At 40.9% G+C, this 26873-nt stretch overlaps 1 protein-coding gene across 4 annotated transcripts in view; it reads right to left on the minus strand.

Annotated features, from left to right (window-relative positions):
• Window positions 1-19269, minus strand: part of arfgap2 (ADP-ribosylation factor GTPase activating protein 2) — a 73353-nt gene extending 54084 nt beyond the window's left edge. For all 4 annotated transcript variants that reach the window (XM_072267733.1, XM_072267734.1, XM_072267732.1 and 1 more), the window contains exon 1: window positions 19162-19269. In XM_072267733.1, the coding sequence (XP_072123834.1) occupies window positions 19162-19230 (69 nt within the window). In that variant the 5' untranslated portion in view covers window positions 19231-19269. The remainder of the gene's footprint in view (window positions 1-19161) is intronic.
• Between the last annotated feature and the right edge of the window lie 7604 nt (window positions 19270-26873).

Below are 26873 nucleotides of genomic sequence, written 5' to 3' on the forward strand. Positions count from 1 at the left end.
CTTGATTTGATTTGCAAAAAGTAGTTAGTGACCATTCAGGACGCTAGAGGGGTGCATATGTGTTCATTCTGGAGAATTAGTGTTTGTGTATTAAGAATAGGATTGAAACTTTGGGGTTACGAAGTTTTAAATGAAAGGGAAAATCCTCTCGTTAAACAACATGCTCTCTAATCCAGGATTGGTAAACCTCTTCTGCATCCTCTCCAAAACCTCAACACCTTTCTTATAATGGGGAGACCAGAACTGTATGCAATACTCCATATGTGGCTTAATTAGTTTTATAAAGCTGCACGATAATTTCCTAACTTTTGAACTCAGTGCCTCAATTAATAAAGGCAAGCATGCCATATGCCTTAACCACCCTCTCATCCTGCATAACTACTTTCAGGGAGCTATGAACTTGAATCCCAAGACCCCTTTGCTCAGCAAACACTGTTAAAGCCTGATTTATACTTCTGCGTCAAATGTATGCTGCAGGTACCGCATACCCTATGCCGTAGGGTGACGTGCACCTCCCCAAAAAAGTAACTCACACGTCGCAACGAAGCAGACCGCAAATACTGATTGGTCCACTTGGTAGCATCACATTTCCTCCTACGTATTTCTGGTTGCTTTTCTCTGCCACGTCCGTACACTGATGCGAAATAAATGGTTGGAGATGATGAACCAAATCATCAAATCTACCTGCCGACATCTGAAAATATTTGAAATGCATTTCCTCATTGTCTCTCACGAAGAAACTCAACACAGTGGCATAGAAACCCCACCGCCAACTAGCGTTTTGGTGGTGAATTGTAGAGCGACGCAGACACAACAACACATGCTCGCTACGGCATAGGGCTACGCAGAAGTATAAATCAGGCCTACAGCGTAGGCCATACGCACAAGTATAAATCAGGCTTAAGGTGTTGGGATGTGTTACCATTGTGAATGTGTAACTCTGTCAATTTATCTGACTATATTCAAAATGCTCCAAGTTAAGTTAGTGATTATAGCAACTGAAACTATTTGTTTATTGTTATCTTTGTGCTGAAGTAGTATAAAACATTGTGTCAGGGGAGTGAGATTCTCTGGGACTCTCTTGGAAGTTTATTGTGTGACTGAAGACTTTCATGTGGTTGATAACACAAATGACACACTTCACTGTATGTTTCAATATACACGTGGCAAATAAACATGAACCTTGAATCCAATTGCCAACGTTCTCACAATAAATCAGAAGAATGAATACCTCCCTGTTAGCCCAGGCCACTTCCCTTGTTGTTAGTGTTACAAAGTTACATCCTGTACAATGAAATAAGTCTTAAATATACTCTGAGAGTACAAAAAAGATATTGGCTGATGCTGAACTTCCATTGTTGGAGGATAATGCTCAACCACCAAGAAGCAGGCTTAAGTTAAAGAAAGCAACACACATCAAAGTTGCTGGTGAACGCAGCAGGCCAGGCAGCATCTCTAGGAAGAGGTACAGTCGACGTTTCAGGACGAGACACTTCGTCAGGACTAACTGAAAGAAGAGCTAGTAAGAGGTTTGAAAGTGGGAGGGGGAGGGGAGATCCAAAATGATAGGAGAAGACAGGAGGAGGAGGGATGGAGCCAAGAGCTGGACAGGTGATTGGCAAAAGGGATATGAGAGGACCATGGGACAGGAGGCCTAGGGAGAAAGAAAAGGGGAGGGGGGGAAAAAAACCAGAGGATGGGCAAGGGGTATAGTGAGAGGGACAGAGGGAGAAAAAGGAAAGAGAGAAAAAGAATGTGTGTATATAAATAAATAAATAACGGATGGGGTACGAGAGGGAGGTGGGGCATTAGCAGAAGTTTGAGAAGCCAATGTTCATGCCATCAGGTTGGAGGCTACCCAGACGGAATATAAGGTGTTGTTCCTCCAACCTGAGTGTGGCTTGATCTTTACAGTAGAGGAGGCCGTGGATAGACATATCAGAATGGGAATGGGACGTGGAATCAAAATGTGTGGTCACTGGGAGATCCTGCTTTCTCTGGTGGATAGAGTGTAGGTGTTCAGCGAAGCGATCTCCCAGTCTGCGTCGGGTCTCGCCAATATATAGAAGGCCGCAACTTTTCTGGTTACATACACTCAAACTTTCGGCAAACAACTTTGATGTTCATAGATACGAAATTAATTTATTATCAAAGTACACAAGCAGTATACAACCCTGATATGCGTCCTTCCACAGACAGCTATGAAACAAAGAAACACCAAGGAACCCATACAACAAAAACATCAAACACCCGACGCACAAAAAAGAACAAATCATGTAAATGGCAAAAAAACTAGCTGGTAACACACAGAATATTAAACATCAAACCGCAGAGTCCTTGAAACAGTCTAGGAATGTTCAGTTTAGTTCAGTTCAACTTAGCACTGTGTCATTTGTTGACTACAGGCTGCCGAGCCAGTCTAGCCTGATGAAAATTGTACAAAAAAGCAATAAAAAAAAGGAGTAACCAGAAACACATGTAACATGAACTGCAGTCCTCGAAAAAATGAGTCCAATCCACAGCAGCAAGAGGGAGAGAGAGACCAGTGAAATAGAGATTCAGAAATTCAAAGATTCAGACAGTGCTGAAAACCCGCTCGCCTTCCGCTCTTGTCCTCATTCATTTCAATTTTGCTCAATGCTTTAATCAGTGAGTTAGTGGAGAAATGGAGTCGATCACAGGTTTGCGCTCTGCCATTAGGCACACTACGTTCTCAACCTTGCATGCAAACACACGCCTAATTCCCTGAGAGACAGAAAAAGCACCGGATTGCTCAGTCGTTCCAAAATCAAAATCTAAATTACAGGTTCCAATCGCACACAGATTAGTAGAAATTTATTTAAAAGAAAGAAGTCGTTGTTTCTTGAACTGTCTGCAGGACTCGCCATTAGTCGCATTATTCACTGGTGCCATTTTAAAGCTATCTTGCAGATGTTGGGAAATCCTAATTTCAGAATCAGAGCACAGCAAAAAATTCGGGCAAATATATGGCTATCATATTTTTTTGCAGGCTTCTCCTTCTGTCGTTGGGTCTTTTGTTCAAAACTATGAATGAAAACTGTACATAGTTTTGAACAAAAGGCCCAGAAGTTACTGAACTATACATGTACTACAAAATTCTGTCAATCAGCCACAATGCTAATCCTGTTCTGAATTAACATATTATAGAGGACAAAAGAAATCCACTTAGTCACACAGACGTCAGCAATCAAACCTCAACATAAAACTCACACGCACTTTTGCCATTACCTTGTGCCAGCTATTTGAAAGAAGGAGGGAAGGTGGATAGCAGAATTAACAAATGGGTTGAGGGAAGGGTGAAGTTATGCAATGGATTGGATGCAAATCATCTTATGGTAAAAAGATAAAAGGTGTGGAATATCTGGACAGCAAAGGTGCATACATCAGAATGCACTTCATTGACTACAGCTCAGCATTCAATACCATTAACCCTCAAAACTAATCAGCACCAGACCTTGGCTTCAATACATTCTTATGCAATTCGATCTTCTATATTCTCACGTGCAGACCCTAGTCAATTCAGATTAGCAACATCTCCTCCACAATTTCCATCAGCAAAGGTGCACCAAAGGCTGTGTGCTTAGTCTCCTGCTCTACTCACTTTACATTTATGACTGTGTGGCTAAACACAACGCCCATGCTATATTTAAGTTTGCTAGCAACACCACTGTCGTAGACTGAATCAACGGTGGGATTGAATCAGCATGTAGGAGGAGACTGAAAATCTGACTGGTGGTGCCATAACAACAACCTCTTACTCAATGTCAGCAAGACCAAGGAGCTGATTATTGACTTCAGGAGGAGGAAACCAGAGATTCCACGAGCCAGTCCTCATTGAAGGATCAGAGGAGGAGAGGGTTAGCAACTTTAAATTCCTGTGTTATTATTTCAGAGGATCTGTCCTGGGCCCAGCACGTAAGTGCAATTATGAAGAAAGTACAGCAGCACCTATACTTCCTTAGGAGTTTGTGGAGATCCAGCATAACATCTAAAACTCTGACAAACTTCTATAGATGTGTGGTGAAGAGTATATTGAGTGGAATGTGCTACAAAAAGTAGTGGACACAGCCCAGTCCATCACAGGTAAAGCTCTCCCCACCAATGAGCACATCTATATGAAACAATGTCACAGGAAAGCAGCATCCATCATCAGGGAACCCCACTACCCAGGACATACTCTCTTCTCACTGCTGCCAACAAGAAGAACATACAGGAGCCTCAGGACTCACATCACCAGGTTCAGGAAGAGTCACTACCTATCAACCATCAGGGTCTTGAACTAAAGAACTTTACTCAATTTCACGTGCCCATCATTGAAATTCCCACAACCTAAGGACTCACTTTCAAGGACTCTTCATCTCATGTTCTCAAGACTTATTGCTCATTTGTTACTATTTTTCTTTTCGTATTTACACAGTTTGTTGTGTTCTGCATTCTGCCTGAATGCCCAGGTTGTGGGGGGGGGGGGGGGAGGGTCTTTCATTTATTCTGTTATTATTCTATAGACTAAGTATGCCTGCAAGAAAATTAATTTTAGGGTTATATATGGTGACATAAATGAACTTTGATAATAAATTTACTTTGAACTCAGAAGAATTATAGACAACCCAGTCTGTTTTTGTCCTCTCTTATGCCATGATCAGATTTTCAAAATACAGGTGCCCCCTGCTTTTCGAATGTTTGCTTTACGAAACCTCACTGTTACGAAAGACCTACATTAGTTACCTGTTTTCGTTAACAGAAGGTGTTTTCACTGTTACAAAAAAAGGCAGCACGCGAAAAAGGCAGCGCGCGCCCCGAGCAGCCAAGCTCCTCCCCCGGAACTGCATTCTAGCCAGCACTGCTTAAACACGTGCCTGTGAGCAGCCGTTAGCAAGATGAGTTCTAAGGTATCGGAAAACCCTAAAAGAGCTCGTAAGGGTGTTACACTTAGCGTAAAACTAGACATAATTAAGTGTTTTGATTGTAGTGAACGAAGTAAGGACAAAGTGAGTTTGGCTTGTGGAAGTTGACGAAGATGATGTTGAAGAGGTTTTGGCATCCCATCACCAAGAACTGATAGATGAAGAGCTGATACAATTGGAAGAGGAAAGGATAACAATTGAAACCGAATGCAGTAGCGAACGGCCGAAAATGAAGTCGTCCAGGAACTGAACGCGAAGCAACTGCATGAGATGCTAGAAAAATGCACGAGGATAAGCAGTCAAGCATACTGTCGTTTTTCAAGCCTTCCACATCAGCCACAGCAGACGACGAACCTCGACCTTCAACATTGAGGCAGGCAGAGATAGAAGATGACCTGCCTGCCCTAATGGAAACAGATGACAATGAGATGACACCCCAGTGTCCCACCACCCCAACCCCCGGGCCGTAGACCGATACATTGCCGCAGAGAATGCAGCGGTGGCCAGGGCGCACCCAACACATCTTTAAGAAAAAAGCCGAAACAAACATGCTAATTAATTAGGTGCCACCCGGCACGTAAATGTCCGCCCAGATCAGAGGCGACGCAATCGGCAATTGCCTCTGATCTGGGCCAACATTTACGTGCCGGGTGGCACCTAATTAATTAGCTTGTTTATTTCGGCCTTTTTCTTAAAGATGTGCTCGATGCGTCCCGGCTACCACTGTACCCCTGCATGCTTCGTGGATCGGTATCAGTCGCTGCCCGGAGGGTGGGGACCACTGCACCACCCCAACCTGTGATGACTCAGCCTAACACACCATCATCAGTGTGCCCAGCGCTGTCTTCCCAATTTGGGTAAGTGATACTACACTGTACATACATTATTTCTACTTTATATAGGCTGTGTATTTTTATGTGTTATTTGGTAAGATTTGGCAGCTTCATAGCTTAAAGGTTAATGGAGAGAGTGTTTATGCCAAGAGCGCCTGCGTGAGATTTTCGCTACAGAGAACAGTGTGGCAATGACTGTAGAAAAGTATTTCTACTTTATACAGGCTGTGTATTTATCATATCATTCCTGCTTTTACTAAATGTTACTGTTATTTTAGGCTTTATGTGTTATTTGGTATGATTTGATAGGTTATTTTTTGGGTATGTGAACACTCACGAATTTTTCCCATATAAATAAATGGTAATTGCTTCTTCACTTTACGATATTACGGCTTACGAACTGTTTCATAGGAACGCGCTACCTTCAGATGGCAGGGGAAACCTGTAAACTAATTAATGCTCTGTGTCATTAAAACAAAAAGTTTCTGGATATCAGAAGTATGTTAAAACTGAAACCTGAGAAAGGATTTGACAGCAAACCTAATTAACAACAAGATACTGAACACAGCAGTTAAGGCAATTGTGCTCACTTCTAGAAAAGCAGTGAGGTCATTTTAACAGACACAGGAGCTTTTACATTTGGAATAGTGCATACAATCATGAACTTGAAAACACAAACGATTACTGAAGCACTGGAGAAAGAACAGAAAACACTTTTAAAAAGTGGAAAAAATAGAACTAAAAGATTCAATGGAGGTCTCTAAACTGATCCAGGTTGAGTACCTTTTATTCGAAATGCTTGGGGCCAAAAGTGTTCTGCACTTTTTCAGATTTTGGAATATAAAATGAGATAGCTTAGGGTCAACTATCATTTCCGACTCTGAATTTATGCGCTACCGGTAAGCAGTCTTTGTTTTACACTTGTTCATCACACATATGTACAGATGTAGCTGTTCAGCATGTTAGATTTATTAGTGACGATCTTGGCAGGCTCATTAATGAATTTCTCTGCTGTTTCGTGATCACCACACAGATTATCACCACACAGTTTGTCACTACAAATCTTTAAAAATTTAATGCCGTGCCTGATCTAAAACCTCTGTAAGCAGCCTGCTGAATATTCACAATTACCTTCAATTTTCAGTTTGTCATGATAGATCTTTGCTTGTTTCATGATCAGCACACCATTAAGCAGCATATGTTCACTCCGACACTGATGAATCCACTCTTTCAATACAGAATCTAGATCTTTATTTTCCACTTTATGCAGTTTAAAAAAATTTTTCATTGATTTTTGTTCTTACATACATGAGGACATTTCTCCGAACTGTCTATAGTTTTCAGAGACCTGTGCATTGCTTGGGAACCTTCCCAGTGCCTTGTGGAATTTTCCATTTGTGATGTTATGTCAGCACCCAAAAATTTTTGAATTTGAGGTTTTTGGATTTTCAAATTTCAGATAAGGGGTTCACAAATTATACTGTAGTGTGTTTAAAAACTGTTTCAGATTGTAGTCAACAGATCAAATATAGAATTTTAAAGAATTTCTTTGTATGGTGTACTAAGAATGCAAAATTAGAATGGAATGCTTGAAGCAGACAGCATTGATGCACTTAATACGAAATGCAGCAGAAAACAGGAAGAGTGCTAACAATTGACAAACCAACAATTGTACACCAAGCTTGCCAAAGATGCTGAATTTTACTTCAGTAACTTACATAAATCATTAGCTTCAACATGGGAAAAACGGCTCTCATTTCTTAGGGCTGTTCTCTAGAGACTTACTGTATATCATGAGTTTCGCAATTAGTTTTTACAGCTTATTAATTGAAAACATCAACACAAATGAATACAATTGAGATTAAACTGATTAGAAAGACTGGCTCCGTTAAAGGAGTCAAACTGGACATACTGGAAGTTATGGAAGAACAAGAGTCCCTACAGAAAATACTGACAATTCTGGACAATGTTTCTCACTCCCTACATGCCACCTTGGCTGAACAGAGGAGCACTTTTAGTAATAGACTAAGACAACTGCACTGCTCCAAACAGCACAATATAAGATCATTCTTAACCTCAGCCATTAAAGCTCAATAATGAGTCAAGCTCTAGCCAGGAAAGTGATGAACCCCTCCTGTTAAGATTGTTTGAGATAACTTTTTAATTCTTTCTTACATCTAATATTTGTATATCTGTGCACTTGTAATGCTACTGTGGCACTGTAATTTCCTTTTGGATCAATAAAGTATCTATCTGTTATGAACTTTCTTTGTTTAATACTTATAAATCCTTAATGTATAAAGTGTTGAGTTTAAAATTTAAAATGCAGATTTTCATACACCTCAGGAAACAGTACGATTGTTTGGAGATATTATCAATTATAAGAATTTACTGCACTAAAGGCTGGCTAAAAATTTACATAATGATTTGTAGTTAATGCCATATATATTAGGCCTTTGTGGTAATGTAATGATAGCGCTAGGCCAATTCTTGAATCCAACATACATAAAATATATGCAACACACACAAAAAATGGTGGTGAACGCAGGCCAGGCAGCATCTATAGGAAGAAGTACAGTCGACGTTTCAGGCCGGGACCCTTCGTCAGGACTAACTAGAGATAGTAAGAGATTTGAAAGTGGGAGGGGGAGGGGGAGACCCGAAATGATAGGAGAAGACAGGAGGGGAGGGGTGGATCTAAGAGCTGGGAAGTTGATTGGCAAAAGGGATACCAGGCTGGAGAAGGGAGAGGGTCATGGGATGGGAAGCCTGGGGAGAAAGAGAAAGGGGGAGGACAGCCCGGAGGGTGGACAGCAGGCAAGGAGTTATAGTGAGAGGGACAGAGGGAGAAAAAAAGAGAGAGAAAAAAGGGGGGAAAATAAAAAATATATTAAATAAATAAATAATGGATGGGGTGTGAAGGGGAGGAGGGGAATTAACGGAAGTTAGAGAAGTGTCTGCGTACATAAAATATATAGTTGCTTAGTAGTACACTATATATCACACTATATATCAAAAGCTGACCAGAGTGGTGATAGGGAGACAGAATCAGAAGCAGGTTTAATATCACTGGCGTATGTTGTGAAATTTGTTGTTTTGGGGCAGCAGTACATTGTAATACGTAATAATAAAAACTATAAATTACAATATGTGTGTGTGTGTGTGTATGTATATATAAGAAAAGTAAATTACATTAGTGCAAATAGAGAGCTAAATAAAATATTGAGATAGTATTCATGGGTTCATTGTTTTTCAGAAATCTGATAATGGGGGTGGGGTGGGGGGGGGGGAAGAAGCTGATCCTGAAGTGTGTATCTTCAGGCTCCTATACCCCCTCTTTGATGGTAGCAACAAGAAGAGGGTATGTCCTGAGTGATAGGGGTCCTTAATGATGAAGACCACCTTTTTGAGGCATCTTTTGAGCTAAGCTGGGGAAGCTAACGCCCAAGATGGAGCTGCCTCAGTTTACAACTTACTGCAAATTTTTTCAATCCAGTACAGGAGCCCCTCCATACCAGATGGGAATGTAACCAGTTAGAATGCACTCCACTGCACGTCTGTGGAAATTTGCAAGTATCTTTGGTGACCTACCAATTCTCCTCAAAGTCCTAATGAAACACAGCCACTGTTGTGCCTTCTTTGTAATTGCAATAATTTGCTGGGACCAGGATAGATATGCAGAGATATTGACACCCAGGAACTTTAAACTGCTTACCCTTTCTACTTCTGATCCCTCAATGAGCATTGGTGTGTCTTCCTTCAATTTCTCCTTCCTGAAGTCCACAATCAATATGTTGGTCTTACGGATAGTGAGTGTAAGGTTGTTGCTACAACACCACTCAAACAGCTGATCTATCTCCCTCCTGTACATCGCCTTGTCCCCATCTGAAATTCTGCCGGTAATAGTTGTGTTGTCAGCAAGTTTGTAGATGGCATTTGCGTTGTGCCAAGCTACACAGTCGTGGCTATAGAGAGTAGAACAGTGAGCTAAACATGAATCCCTCAGGTGCACCAGTGTTGATCATCCAGTAAAATGTTATTTCCAATCTGCACTGATTAATCTCCCGATGAGGAAGTCAAGGATCCAGTCAGAGGGAGGTATGTTTTGCTTTGTAGGAAATACTGGCTTACAAACCCTGTCAGAGCTGACTCCATCCCCAACCTCAATCAGAATTGTTTTTTCACCCTTAAATTAGCATTCCATAGGTCATGTTTGGACTTTTTGTATAGTTCTGGATCCCCAGTCTTGAATGCCACAGATCTAGCAGACTATGAATCTACTGCCTCATCCACAGCTTTTGATTTGGATATGTTCGGTCTATCCTTGAAGGCACACACTCATCCACACAGGTCTTGATGAAGTCGGTGACAGCTGTGGCATATTCATTCAGACTCAAAGCTGTCCCTCAAAGCTGCTCCTCTGTCTCCCTTGACCACGTCTTCCTAGTCCTCACCACTGGTCCCATGTCTTTCATCTCTGCCTACATGGTGTCAGTGTTAGTACAGCCAGGTGATCCGACCTTTCCTAAGTGTAGCAATGGGATGGCACAGTAAAGATTTTTGATGGTGATACAACAAGTGGTTAAGTGTGTTGGTTCTTCTAGTTGCATGGGAGTTATGTTGATGACACAAAAGCAAACAATCACTACTCATTAAAATGTGGGAATCAAAAAGGATCAAATAAGGAAAGCTGCAAATTGGTGACAGATGGTTATTATGGACTTGGTGAGTAGAGTCATACAGCATGGAAACAGGTGCTTCAGCCCAACTGGTCCATGCCGAACAAGATGTCCATCTGAGCCAGCGTTTAGCACACAACTTCTAAACCTTTCCTGTCTATGTATCTGTCGAAGAGTCTTTTAAATGCTGTTATTGAACATGCCTCAACCACTTCTCGTGACAACTCAGTACATATACATAACACCCTGCGTTAAAAAAATTGCCCCTAAACTTCCTATTAAATATTTCCCCTTTCATCTTAAACCTGTGCCCTCTAGCTCTTCATTCGCAAACCCTGGGAAAAAGATTGAGTACATTCACCCCATCCATGCCTCTCGGGATTTTATAAACCTCTATAAGATCACCTCTCAGTGTCCTATGCTCTAAGGAAAGAAGTCCTCACCTGTCCAATCTCTCCCTATAACTCATTTCCTCAAGTCCTGGCAACACCCTTATGACAACTCAGTACATCATGGAAATCAGACTCTCCCCTCCATGAACTGTGTATATACTTCTTGTTGTTTCAGTAAAGCAGCCAGCATAATCAAAGACCTTACACAGCCCAGAGGTTCTCACTTCTCCTCTTGTCTCCTATTGGGCAAACACAACCAGGCTCAAGGACAGCTTCTACCCCTGTTATAAGACTATTGAATAACTCACTAGTGTAAGATAGACCCTAGACCTCACAATGACTTCGTTATGATCTTGTACTTTATAGCCTACCTGCACTTTCTCTGTAGCTGTTACTTTATTCTGCATTGTTATAGTTCTACCTTGTACTATCTCAGTGCACCAGTTCCAATGATGAATTCATAGATAGTGTTTATGCCGCGCCTAGCAACATAATCATGAGTGTAGAAAGCCGAGCAGAGTCTAACCATGCACCCTTGATGTGAACCTGTATTGACTGTCAATGAGAAGGAGATGTTATAATTGACCTGCAGTGACTATGATCTCCTGATAAGAAAGTCAGGGATCCAACATCAGAGGAGATACAGAATCCCAGGTTTTGTATCTTGTTGATTAACACTGAGTGGACGATGGTGTTGAAAGTCAGGCTGTAACTGATGAACAGCAACCTGACGTATAGTTTGCTATCCAAGTGTATGTTTTGCACCAACTCTGGTCTCATCAATGTCTTGTACCACCACACCATGACTTCCCAACTTTCATACTCAGTGCCCTGACTGATGAAAGCCAGTGTCCCAGAAGCCTTCTTCCTTCCAGGCTGAAACTTTAAAAGGCAACACTTCACCTGTGAGTCTGCTGGTGCGATATACTGTGTCTGGTGCTCCCGGTGTAGCCTTCTATATATTGGTGAGATTCAACACAGATTGGGAGACCACTTCACTGAACACCTACGCTCTGTCTGCCAGAGGAAGCAGGATCTCCCAGTGGCCACACATTTTAATTCCACGTCCCATTCCCATTCTGATATGTCAATCCATGGCCTCCTCTACTGTCGAGATGAAGCTACACTCAAGTTGGAAGAACAACACCTTATATTCCGTCTGGGTAGCCTTCAACCTGATGGCATGAACATTGATTTCTCTAACTTCTGTTAATGCCCCTCCTCTCCTTCTTACTTCATCCCCAATTTATTATTTATTTTCTCTCTCCCTCTTTCCCTCTCACACTAACTCCTTGCCTGTTCTCCATCTTCCTCTGGTGCTCCCCTCCCCCTTTCCTTCTTTCTTCCAAGGCCTTCCACCCCATGATACTCCCCCTTCTCCAGCCTTATATCCCTTTTGCCAATCAACTTCCCAGCTCTTAGCTTCATCCCTCTGCATCCTGCTTTCTCCTAACATTTTGGGTCTCCCCCTCCCCCTCCCACTTTCAAATCTCTTACTATCTCTTTTTTCCGTTAGTCCTGACCCAAAACGTCAACTATACTTCTTCCTATAGATGCTACCTGGTCTGCTACATCCCACCAGCATTTTGTGTGTGTTGACAGAAGTTAAGAATTGTGTTTTCAGGCACACACACACTAAAAGATGAATTTATAGCCATAGCTAGTCAATAAAACCATTTAAAGAAACTATATGAAATGTTAAGTTTTATATTTAGAGAAGAGGAGAGAGATCAAAAGCAACAGCAAAGCAGTTTCAAGTTCCTAGGCGTCTCAGAGGATCTGTCCTGGACCCAATACATTGATGCAATCATGGGGAAGGCACTCCAGCAGCTCTGCGTCTTTAGGTGTTTCAGGAGATTCAGTACATCAGGGTTCTTAAAAAGTTTTTACAGATGTGTGATGGAGAGCATTCTGACTGTTATGGAGGCTCCAAGGCACACAATCACAAGAGCTGCCATTGTGATTGTGTGCCTTGGAGCCTCTATAACAGTCAGAATGCTCTCCATCACACATCTACAGAAATTACAGACAGTAAGCTTCATCATAGGCACAACCCTCCCTGCCATTGAGAATATCCTTGAGAAGGTGGCATCCGTCACTAGGGACAATCCTACCTGGGATATGCCCTCTTCTCATTATTAGCATTGGGGAGGAGGTACAGGAACCTGAAGACCCACACTCAATAATTCAGAAACAACTTCTCCCCCTCTGACAACAGATTTCTCAGCAGTCCAAGAACATTACCTCATTATTCCTTCCTTTTTACAGTATCTGTTTTGGAAAAACAAAAAAAAATCACTTCATACAAATCAGCAACAATAAATCTAAATCTGAAAATGATGTTTAACCTAAACTTATTGGTTAGAATATCATTAGAAAATCACATCCCTATTAAGCACATTGCTGTAAGAAATGCTGCAGAGGCTCTGAAATTATTGGGAATGAAAGATTTTATGTTGGGATTACTTTCACTGAAAAACAGAATATTAAGATTTGATAGAAACTGTAATAAAAGAAAATAAAGGAAAACTAGTCACTGGTCAATTAATCAGCAGTTGATTAGGATTCAGACACTGTCAAGGGTAGCACAGTGGTGCATCTAATAGTGCTGCTGTCTCACAGCTCCAGTGAACCAAGTTTGATCCCATCTCCAATTTGCACATTTGCCATGACCAAGTTTTTGGTTCTCCCCAGGACTGCAATTTCCTCCCATGTTCCAAAGGCAAGTAAACTGGTGATTAATTGGCTGTTTGTTGGAAATCTCTCTAAAGTAGGTAGGTGATAAGAGAATCAGGATAGACATGACAAGCACATATGATAGAGCATGTTACAGGGAAATAAATAGAAAAATGAGACTGACAAGTGAGCCAGCATTGACTCCATGGGTTTAGAGATTTCTTGCATCATAAAAAAGATAATTAAAAAACTGAAAATAACAATGAAAGGAGTTAAATCTTTTAATACTACAGTTAGAGCCATAGACAGCTTGAATGCCATCACAAGAACATTTAATGAAAGGCAGTTTTTTGATAAAATCATAGTTTTTTTTCTGTTAAACCATGGGGGAAAAATACTTCAAACTAAGTTCTTTTACACAGATAGCATAGACACAATAGTTGGAATAACTTCCCTGTGTTGCAATATTCTATTTTAACAATAATTATGACATAGCAAAAACTTGATATGGTTTTCTGCTGGTTCCAGTCCCTAGTCTGAACAGCTGTCAGGTTAGTTCCAAAAATAACATTCAGCATGATGTTATATCACATATAACACATAATACTAAGTATTTATGACATACTGTTGAAGCTGAGTTTCTAGAACATTATTTTCACAGGAATTCTTTTATTCACTTTTGAGTAACAAGCATCACCCTTAGCTTGAGAAATAGTTTTTTTTTTAAATTGCTGCCGTTTTAAGAGATGGACTCAAAATATTGCTACAACATGCTCGGTACCAAAGGGGACAACACCTTTTTAATATGATGCTAACTTGTTACGTGCCCTAATTCAACACTCTGCAAAAGTGGCAGTCATTATTGTGTAAAAGCTCTGAGATGAAAGCAGTCTAATCATCTATAAATTTATGATTATCCCAAAGTCATCAATTTAAAAATACCAAATAAAAGAATTCACTATTCGTTGGGTCTCATCCTGAACAGTTAGTACCTTGTCTTATACAATACTTCTTTCCTAACGAACTCTTAGAAAAGTGTGTGGGTTGCATATTTCATTGTATAGAAGAAGAAGAAGAAAGCCCTTAACTCCGAGTGGAGTTCTCATGACGGCACTTTTTTTTAGCAAGGCCGAGTTGCTAGCTTGACGCTCAACCCAGCACAGATGGAAAGCATGCAAGGGGGCTGGCTGGATTCGAACTCGATTTCATTGTATTTCTTCCTCTAATTCTAGGCAAGTATATGACATAAAATATCAAAAATTAAATATTTATAACAGGTTAAAGTTAAGTGTATGTACACTGATGAAAACCGGTAACCATACATGCTGAACAAAGATTACTTGTATTCTCAGTTTCGAAGTCAATGCAATACAAATCCTTTCTGAAGACAACAAACAATAAGACATTACATGTAGTGTAATTACAGCAATTACTTCACAGAGTCTTGTCATATTCATAAGTTTTCTGATGACTCTATCATAGTTGGATGCATCAGCAAGGGAGATGAGGCTGAGTACAGGGCTATGGTAGGAAACTTTGTCACATGGTGTGAGCAGAATTATCTGCAGCTTAATGTGAAAAAGACTAAGGAGCTGGTGGTAGACCTGAGGAGAGCTAAGGTACCGGTGACCCCTGTTTCCATCCAGGGGGTCAGTGTGGACATGGTGGAGGATTACAAATACCTGTGGATACGAACTGACAATAAACTGGACTGGTCTAAGAACACTGAGGCTGTCTACAAGAAGGGTCAGAGCCATCTCTATTTTCTGAGGAGACTGAGGTCCTTTAACATCTGCCGAACCATGCTGAGGATGTTCTACGAGTCTGTGGTGGCCAGTGCTATCATGTTTGCTGTTGTGTGCTGGGGCAGCAGGCTGAGGGTAGCAGACATCAACAGAATCAACAAACTCATTCGTAATGAGTTGTGATGTTGTGGGGATGGAACTGGACTCTCTGACAGTGGTGTCTGAAAAGAGGATGCTGTCCAAGTTGCATGTCATCTTGGACAATGTCTCCCATCCACTACATAATGTACTGGTTGGGCACAGGAGTACATTCAGCCAGAGACTCATTCCACCAAGATGCAACACAGAGCTTCATAGGAAGTCATTCCTGCCTGTGGCCATCAAACTTTACAACTCCTCTCTTGGAGGGTCAGACACCCTGAGCCAATAGGCTGGTCCTGGACTTATTTCCTGGCATAATTTACATACTACTATTTAACTATTTATGGTTTTATTACTATTTAATTATTTATGGTCCAACTGTAACGAAAACCAATTTCCCCCGGGATCAATAAAGTATGGCTATGACTATGTGCTAAGTGAGCAGAAGGCACTCATTCTTTTATTCTGGATTGCTAACTCACAAACAGGCTATCATGATACTAACACTAAGTTACTGATTCAAACTCTACTGTAAATTGAATTGGGTGGAGTCTTGTTACAGAAATTGAGTAGGAAGTGAGAGTTGGGACAATACTAATAAAATGCACTGTAATTGAACTGCTTTTCCCATGTAAGCTCCAGTCAGGGTATCAAACTATCAAATGGAGAAACACTTAATTAACCTAAAGAAAAGCAAAGCAAATATAACTGGATGTAAAATTCCTGGCAGCCAATTTCAATTAATTCTCAATATTATTAAATTATAATTATTAGTTCTGCTGGCTCTGCTCACAACTAAATTTTAAACTTGAATAGGAAATATATTACCAAAAATCATTTATTAACCTTACACTCAGGCTACCTTTTATTATTTTCTGCGAGATAAGAGTAATAAAGTTTGGGAAAAAAACCTGTCAACAAGTGACAAGGAAGACCAGTGGTCAAATTCCAACTGCCTGTCAGTGCTGATGTCTTTAATTGTTAGAGCTGCTTATAACAACAGAACAAAACCAAATCAATATTCCAACCAAGCCTTTCCCAGTTCCACCTGCTATATTGGAAGTAGCAGTCAAAAAAAATGGAACATAGGAGGCCAAGGAGCTTTACATTATTATGAAGAATCAAAATCGTGTTTTCCCAGAGCAGGGGTGTTGAGAATTGAGGGTGCAAGTTTAAAGTGAGAGGTGAGAAATTTTCAAAAAAGTCCAAGTCTTTAACACAGAGGGCAGTGAATATCCGGAACAAGGAGCCAGAAGTACATGTAAAGACAAATATAATCACAATTTTTGAAAGGCATTTGGACGAGTACAAGTTGAATACCCCTTAGCTAAATTCCAAAACCCAAAAACTTCTGCATACAAAAATCTTTGAGCCCCGACATGATATCACAAATGAAAAATTCCACAAGGTGCAAGGGAAGGTTCCCAGGCGATCCGCAGCTGTCTGTGCACCAGTTTTGAGAATTGATCTTACATATGAAATACACTACACAAAGTGAAAAATGAAGATCTAAATCATGTATTGAAAGAGTGGATGCGTCAGCGAGAGTGAACATATGCTGCTTAACGGTATGCTGATCATGAAACAAACTAAGATCTATTACAACAAACTGAAAATTGAAGGTAATTGTGAATATTCAGCAAACTGGTTGCAGAAATTTAAGAAAAGGCAGGGCATTAATTTTTTTTTAAGTTTTGTGGTGAGAAAGCATCTGCTGATAACAAAGCAGCAGGGAAATTCTTTGATGAGTTTGCCAAGATTGTCGCTGATGAAAATCTAACACACTGAATGGCTGCATCAGTACTTAGGTGTGATGAACAAGTCTAAGAGAAAGACTGCTTACTGGTGGCACATAAATTCAGTTGGAGTTGATAGTGATCCCAAGATACCCCAGTATATATTCCAAAATCCAAAAAATACAAAATCTAAAACACTTTCAGTCCCATTTCTTCAGATAAGGAATACTCAATCTGTACTTGGATAAGAAAAGAGGGATATGGGCCTAGCACAAGCAAATGGGATCAGTGTATATAGGCACCATGGTTGGTATGTTTGAGCAAGGCTGAAAGGACATATTCCTGCGCTGTTCATTTCTATGATCTTATCAATACTCCAGAACAATAAACACATCAGAGGAATTAAGGTGCTTTATATTCATACAAACTATACTTTCATAAGATCACAGTAAAATTATTTCAATACAATTCTCTAAATCATTTCTTTATACACTAATAATATTTGAAGGAAAGGCTAACTAATTTCACATGGTCAAACTGTTCCCTTCAGATTTGTACTTTAAAAAATGAGATCTCTCTTTGAGTCATATGCCATTAAATACCAAAGGCAAATTAATCTCATGCCAATGCTGTTCCAACTCAGGTGCAGGCCAAAGGTGATTTTCTTTCTATTTTTTTCCATTTAAAGAAACACTTAACTTCAGCAAACACAACTGCGCCACACCTCAAAATTGAGTGAATTCCAGCCTGCATCTGTTACTCTGGTTCAAGGCAATAAATATATTGTTTGCTAATTCAGTGCATTATCATAAAACCTGACTATGTAACAGTTGTATGAAATTATGTTTTGACAAGTTAAAATGTTAAAAGCAAGTTTTATTTTAACCCTGATTAGCAAGATCTAGCATTTTACTGTGCAAATCCTATATTCCTTATTCCCTTTCTCAAACATATTTGGTGAATTAAAACTGATCTATTTGAGTTCAGCTTGGTTTCCTTGAAAAAATGTTAAAACCGAAAGCTGTTTTTCTTGTTCAATGATGCAGCACAATATAAACATTCTCTTCAAGACACAAGTAACCTTTCTTAACCGATTTCTTTCATAACAAGGTAAAGCACCCAGACCAAATACATGTTTTCATCTGACCGTCGTGAGGTCACTTGTAAATATTTCCCTCTAACAAACAGGTTTGTATGATGTTCCATTAATTTCAACTGACTAAAGTTCAAAAATTCTGCGCTTTCCGATTTGGGGGAAATCATTTTAGACTCCGGAGAAGTAACAGCCATGAAACTCCAATCTACATTCTATCAAATAAACAGTTTCCTAGCTAGTACAATTTAAAGTTTCCATAGTCTATCACAGTACACAATCTTTATATTTATTAGCAAACGGTGTATAATATGATATTCAGTTTCCATATGGGACTTTCGCAGAACAAAATTACTCTCAGATCGTCATTAAATACGTAATTGTTAAGAGCTGTGCGTTCAAACACTTGTAATACAGATGATAGCGAACAGTAACCACAAGACGAAACATTTTTAAGAAGCTCCGTGAACTACCACAGTAACAGGTTAGAAAACATTTGCTAGCGTAGGTAAACGAACAAATATTATATCCCTTTGAGCTATGTTATATTTTAAGTCCATTTTTTAAATAAAACATGCGTTCAATCTAAATACAAACTTTATAGCCGTGCAGGATTTACTACAGTTGATGTAAATTGGTTGATATCCTCCCTTGATAACTCACAACATACGACAGTAGAGAGTGCAGGGACCAGCACTGCACAGTTCTCTGCTTCAACAGTGGACACCGACAGGATCTAAAAGCCAACCGGTGTACCGGCTGGAATCGCCGGCCTGCGGCCCTCGGGCCGCTCAGGGCCCTCTCCAGCCTGGCTGTGCGACGTGTCACTTCAGCCCGACTCCGAAGCCGCGTTCGCCGAACAAGGCGCGGTCGGCCCCAGCGCCACTGCCCCGGCTGCCTTTGCCCCTGGCCGATGCGACCGGCCGCTGTCCGCCTCTCACCTTGTTGCTGGGGACGGCGCGCAGCCGCTTGAAGATGGAGCTAATGTCCTGCTTGCCTGGGTTCGACATCTTGCAGCGAGACCAGCGGCGGCACCGGGAAACGTCACACTTCCGGCAGAGAGGCAGCGCGAGGGGAAGGAGGAGGGGAGCCCGGCCTTGTTGGCAGAGTCCGAGGCCGGTCCCAGGAGTGGGAGCCGGGCACTGGGGGCAGAACGCCACTACAGGACCAGGGACTGAGAGAGGAGCTACAGCATAGAACCAGACACTGAGGTAGAGATGCTGGCACCAATCCTGCCAGAGAGAGACTCTGTGTGTGTGGAAACTAGCCAGAGAGAACCATGTATTGACGGCAGAGACTCTGACAATAACCCTGTCAGAGAGAACCAGGTACAGAAGGCACACTTGCAACAGGTTTTGAGTGAACTATTAAGAATAATCTTGGAAGGGTAATAATAGTCCACTGGAACAATCCAGTAAGTGGATTATTTGTGGGCATTGGCACCGAGGACACTCTCAATCCCAATAACCAGGCTGTCCACAAACACAACACACTCCCCGCGGACATCTCCTCCTTTTACCCCTACCGTGTCCCTTACCCCGTGTCCATGTTTGTTGACATGAATAAAAGAACTGTAAAAACCATTAAAATGCACTGATTTCTGACCAAACTATATGTACATTCAGAATAGTATTATCTAAATATATCTGTTGCTCAAAACAAAAATAATGCCAGTCACAAGTGGATCAAATCAAAGTTCAAAACAAATTTACTATCAAAGTACATATACAGTATATGTCGCCATATGCAACCCTGAGATTTATTTTCTTGCGGCCTTACTTAATAAATCCGATAACCATAATAGAATCAATGAAAGACTGCACCAACAGGTCAGACAACCAGTGTGCAAGAAACAACAAACTCTGCAGATACAAAAAGAAAAAAGAAATGATTAATCAATAAACAAATAGATAAGCAAGCAATAAATATCAAGAACATGAGATACAGAGTCTATAGGTTGTGTGAACAGTTCAGTGACAGGGCAAGTGAAGTTGAGTGAAGATATCCCCTCAGATTCAAGAGCCTGATGGTTGAGAGGTAATAACTGATCCTGAACCTGGTGGTGCGAGTCCAAATGGCAGCACTGAGAAGACAGCATGACCAGGGTGGTAGGGGTCCCTAATGATGGATGCTGCTTTCCTTCAACAACTCTTCATGTAGATGAGCTTGGTGGTGGGGATGGCTTTACCCATGATGAACTGGGACATATCCACTACTTTTTGTAGGATTTTCCATTTAAGGGTGTGCGTGTTTCCAATATACTCTCCACCACATATCTGTAGAAGTTTGTTAACGTTTTAGATGTCCTGCTGAACCTTCAAGGAAGTAGAGGCATTGCTGTGCTTTCTTCGTAATTGCAATTGCATGTGGAGCCCAGGACAGGTCCAATGAAAATGATAACACCAAAGAATTTAAAATTGTTGACTCTCTGCACCTCTGATCCCCAGCTCATGGACCTCGGGTTTCATCCTCTTGAAATCAATAATTAACTCCTCGGTCTTGCTGATATTGAGTAGGAGGTTGTTGTGGCATCACTCAGCATCAGTAGGTAAAGTTGACAGTACAGGGCACTGGCAAGGCAGGGTTGTACCTTTAGTATGATTGGGCATGATATCTGTTCACAAAATTAATCTGTTGCTCTCTGTAGACAACGCTGTGGACATTTTGTGTTCAATGCTAGGGAAGGTGCTAAAGAAATTTGTCCTTAGCATATACATTGTTATAAGGCATGGATTAAAGGAGAAAGCTTTTCATCCCATCCACCAGTACAGGATGAGGCTGTGTTCATTCGTTGGTGCATGCAATTAATCTAAAGGGATTGTCTACAGTGAGTTCACACCATGATACGGTGATCAACTCCATGGACTGGACTGCAAGACCTGTCTCCAATCTCAGGATTATCCAGGTGCCTTGGGAATTTATTTTGGCCATTTGCAAAGCAGATGGCCTGTACCATCTGAAGGCCATTGAATGGACAAACTGACATGAGTATCACAGAAGAATTTTCATTTTGTCTGTACAGCTGCACCTCTCCACTTTAAAACTTTTATTGTTTATATGCCTGCATAACACTGCTGCATGTTTGCCTCAGATTTGTTCTTATAATCTCTCCTTTTCAATTTGCATCTGAACTTCCTATAACCAACCTGGTTCTCACTTGTGTTAAAAACCTTTCATCAATCAGATATCTTTGTACCTTCCCTATAGTTTATTTTCTACCCTTTTGCTCCACGCTGGAATTCCCTTATTCGTCTCAGTCACTGGGTACAGTATTTTGCTCTGGACTATGTTTTGAGCAAGGTAGAGTTTGACTAGGGATAGATAAATTATGCAGCATGAGGTGAACATTCTGTGCATTCCCTTGTGTCCTCAACATGCCACTGGAGTTTGCTTGACAATGACTCTCAATGAACAGAATGTACAAAGCTTTAGCTTGCACATATCCCTGCATCATTTTATAACTTTGCTTTGGAGTGCCCAAATACCACACACCAATCAGGTAAAAAGAGTGTAGTTTCTATTTTGTATTTGTTTCTAATCCTATTCCTGACAGTAAATTTAGATAATCTAGATAATAACTGTTGGGAACCTGAATTTTCACAGCATTCTTTTCATATAATATCCTGTACCCGACTCCTGTTATGCTATAAATCCTTAATGCTCCATGATCTCTGCATTTGAAGGTCTGATGGCTAAATGCAGTTAAGAAGGTTTAAAGTTTGTTGCTGGTTTAACTAGTTGCATAGCTGTGACTTTCCTGCCAAAAGAATAATTTAAATAATGCCTGTCTAATCGCTGAATAGCTGCAATATCTTTTGTGCTGTAATTTATCCAAGGCTGTTGCATCTTCATTCAATTTAGAAGGCAACAAATGGTTGAGATGTCAGTAATCCCAAAGTAACCAATTTATCAATGTTCAAAGATGTTTTATTGTAAATTTTGTGATAGTTCATTTTTGTTATCCAAACAGTACATGCCACCCTCTGTCTATACTTCTCACTGCCTCAATAAAGCAGCCGGCATAATCAAAGACCCCACACACCCAAGACATTCTTTCTTCTCCCCTCTTCCATGGGTAGAAGATGTACCTTTAGTATGATTATATTATATGCCTGCAAGCATATACCACCAGGCTCAGGGGTAGCTCATACATCGCAGTTATAAGTCTAGTGAATGGTTCCCTAGTATGATAAGATGGACTCTTGACCTCACAATCTCCCTCATTATGATCTTGTACTTTATAATTTACCAGCATTGCATTTTCTCTTTAGCTGTTGCACTTTATTCTGCATTCTTATTGCTTTACCTTGTTCTACCTCAAAGCACTGTGTAATGATTTGATCTGCTGTAAACAGTATGCAGGACAAGCTTTTCACTGTATCTCAATACATGTGACAATAATAGACCAATACCAATGTCAATACCAATAACCTTTAACTTTTCTTGGTTTGGTTCTAAATGCTCTGGTTCTGTCTCAATGCAGGGATGTGTATTTTCTCTTTTTGCTTAGACAGACTACAAGGCAAGATCAAATTTCTTTTTCAGGGCATCACATGGTATTTAATCAACAGTTACAAAGAGCAGATTTAACACTGCTCAGAAAATGGGTCAAAGATATATTGTTACTATTAAGTTACATTTTTGGTGTAATTGAATCGTCTCCTAATGGTAAAAGCTTAAACAGTGTTTCCTCAGTGCATTGGAATGAGACCCACTGAGAGGATTGCATCACATCAATGAGCACATGCATTAGTGGCCAAGTAAGAAGAAGCAAGGTGATGTTCTGCTTTACACCAAAATGCTGGAGGAACTCAGCAGGCCAAGCAGCACCTATGAAAAAAGTACTAGCGATGTTTCGGGACAAGACCCTTTGGCAGGACAGGTCTCGGGCTGAAATGTCGACTGTTCATTTTTCCATAGGTGCTCAAGTCAAGTCAAGTTTATTGTCATTTCGACCATAAGCTGCTGGTACAGTACACAGTAAAAGTGAAACGTTCCTCCAGGACCATGGTGCTACATGAAACACAAAATTACACCAGACTGTGTGAGACAGCACAAGGCTACACTAGACTACATAAAACAACATAAAAACTGCACTAGACTACAGACCTGCACAGGACTACATAAAGTGCACAAAACAGTGCAGGGCAGTACAATAATTAATAAACAAGACAATAGGCACAGTGGAGGACAAATTACAATATAATAATAAATGATGTAGATGTCAGTCTAGACTCTGAGTATTGAGGAGTCTGATGGCTTGGGGGAAGAAACTGTTGCACAGTCTGGTCGTGAGAGCCAGAATGCTTCGGTACCTTTTGCCAGATGGCAGGAGGGAGAAGCGTTTGTGTGAAGGGTGCGTGGGTCCTTCACAATGCTGTTAGCTTTGCATCTGCAGCATGTGGCGTAAATGTCTGTAATGGCGGAAAGAGAGACCCGGCTATTACAGGCATTCCCCACGAGAAGAGTGCTGCCAGGCCTGCTGAGTTCCTTTGGCATTTTGTGTGTGTTGCTTGGGTTTCCAGCATCTGCAGATTTTCTCTTTTTTTGTGATGCTGTGCTTCGTCCACTTCGAAATCATGCACTGCAAAAGGTGTCAACTTTCCTGCACCTTACATATTGAAAATAGATATTTGGGTGATCCTGGACTAAGAATGGTGGCTGGCTGTTTGATCATAAACCTATATATAAAGTCTGATGTTAGTATTATCAAAAAAACATTTTTTATTTGCACATTTTAACAATGGTCACTGATAAATTATTTGGAAAGTCATAATAATTTGGCAAATGGACTCAAAATAAAGTGAAACATTTCCATTCAAGTTGAAATTGGACAACCAAATATTCACCTGCAATAATTATTGACTCTCCTCTACAGACGAATCAATGTACAGCTACAAATTTTCTCCAATATAAATTTGCTGACGATGCAACCATTGTTGATAGAATCTCAGGTGGTGATGAGAGAGTATACCGGAGCAAGATATGCCAGCTAGTGGAGTGGTGTCTCAGCAACAACCTGGCACTCAACGTCAGTAAGACGAAAGAGCTGGTTGTGGACTTTAGGAAGGGTAAGACGAAGGAACACATACCAATCCTCATAGAGGGAACAAAAGTGGAGAGAGTGAACAGCTTCAAGTTCCTGAGTGTCAAGATCCCTGAGGATCTAACCTGGTCCCAACATATTGATGTAGTTATAAAGAAGGCAAGACATTCATTCATTAGGAGTTTGAAGGGATTTGGTATGTCAACAAATGCACTCAAAAATGTCTATAGGTGCATCATGGAGAGCATTCTGACAGGCTGCATCACTGTCTGGTATGGGGGTGGGGAGGGAGAGGCTACTGCACAGGACCAATAGAAGCTGCAGAGGGTTGTAAATTTAGTCGGCTCCATCTTAGGTACTAGCTTGCAAAGTATCCAGGACATCTTCAAGGAGTGGTGTCTCAGAAAGGCAGAATCCATTATTTAAAGACCTCCAGCACCCAGGGCATGCCCTTTTCTCACTGTTACCATCAGGTAGGAGGTCCAGAAGCCTGAAGGCACACACTCAGCGATCCAGGAACAGCTTCTTCCCCTCTCCCATCCAATTCCTAAATGGACATTGAACCATTGGACACTACCTCACTTTTTTAATATATATTATTTCTGTTATTTGCATGATTTTTAATCTATTCAATAAATGTATACTGTAATTGATTTACTTATGTTTTGTTTTTTTCTTCTATATTATGTACAGTATTGCATTGAACTGCTGCTGCTAAGTTAGAAACATAGAAAATAGGTGCAGGAGTAGGCCATTCGGCCCTTTGAGCCTGCACCGCCACTCAGTATGACCATGCCTGATCATCCAACTCAGAACCCTGTACCTGCCTTCTCTCCATACCCCCGATCCCTCTAGCCACAAGGGCCATATCTAACTCCCTCTTAAATATAGCCAATGAACTGGCCTCAACTGTTTCCTGTGGCAGAGAATTCCACAGATTCACCACTCTCTGTGTGAAGAAGTTTTTCCTCATCTGGGTCCTAAAAGGCTTCCCCTTTATCTTTAAACTGTGACCCCTTGTTCTGGACTTCCTCAACATTGGGAACAATCTTCCTGCATCTCGCCTGTCCAATCCCTTTAGGATTTTATACGTTTCAATAAGATCCCCCCTCAATCTTCTAAATTCCAGCGAGTATAAGCCTAGTCGATCCAGTCTTTCATCATATGAAAGTTCTGCCATCCCAGGAATTAATCTGGTGAACCTTCTTTGTACTCCCTCTATGGCAAGAATGTCTTTCCTCAGATTAGGGGACCAAAACTGCACACAATACTCCAGATGTGGTCTCACCAAGGTCTTGTACAATTGCAGTAGTACCTCCCTGCTCCTGTACTCAAATGCTCTTGCTATGAATGCCAGCATACCATTCGCCTTTTTCACCCCCTGCTGTACCTGCATGCCCACTTTCAATGACTGGTGTATAATGACACCCAGGTCTCGTTGCACCTCCCCTTTTCCCAATCGGCCACCATTCAGATAATATTCTGTTTTCCTGTTTTTGCCACCAAAGTGGATAACCTCACATTTATCCACATTAAATTGCATCTGCCATGAATTTGCCCACTCACCTAACCTATCCAAGTCACCCTGCATCCTCTTAGCATCCTCCTCACAGCTAACACTGCCGCCCAGCTTCGTGTCATCCACAAACTTGGAGATGCTGCATTTAATTCCCTCATTTAAGTCATTAATATATATTGTAAACAACTGGGGTCCAAGCACTGAGCCTTGTGGTACCCCACTAGTCACTGCCTGCCATTCTGAAAAGGTCCCGTTTATTCCCACTCTTTGCTTCCTGTCTGCCAACCAATTCTCTATCCACATCAATACCATACCCCCAATACCGTGTGCTTTAAGTTTGCACTCTAATCTCCTGTGTGGGACCTTGTCAAAAGCCTTTTGAAAATCCAAATATTCCACTGGTTCTCCCCTATCCACTCTACTAGGTACATCCTCAAAAAATTCTATGAGATTCGTCAGACATGATTTTCCTTTCACAAATCCATGCTGACTTTGTCCGATGATTTCACTGCTTTCCAAATGTGCTGTTATCACATCTTTGATAACTGACTCTAGCATTTTCCCCACCACCGATGTTAGGCTAACCGGTCTATAATTCCCTGGTTTTTCTCTCCCTCCTTTTTTAAAAAGCGGGGTTACATTAGCCACCCTCCAATCCTCAGGAAATAGTCCAGAATCTAAAGAGTTTTGAAAAATTATCACTATTGCATCCACTATTTCTTGGGCTACTTCCTTAAGCACTCTGGGATGCAGACCATCTGGCCCTGGGGATTTATCTGCCTTTAATCCCTTCAATTTACCTAACACCACTTCCCTACTAACATGTATTTCCCTCAGTTCCTCCATCTCTCTGGACCCTCGGTCCCCTACTATTTCCGGAAGATTATTTATGTCCTCTTTAGTGAAGCAGAAACAAAGTAGTTATTCAATTGGTCTGACATGTCCTTGTTCCCGATGATCAATTCACCTGTTTCTGATTGTAAGGAACCTACATTTGTCTTAACCAATCTTTTTCTTTTCACATATCTATAAAAGCTTTTATAGTCAGTTTTTATGTTCCCTGCCAGTTTTCTTTCATAATCTTTATT

This window comes from Mobula birostris, chromosome 9 (assembly GCF_030028105.1).
Source record: "Mobula birostris isolate sMobBir1 chromosome 9, sMobBir1.hap1, whole genome shotgun sequence".
NCBI classification, from domain to species: Eukaryota; Metazoa; Chordata; class Chondrichthyes; order Myliobatiformes; family Myliobatidae; genus Mobula; species Mobula birostris.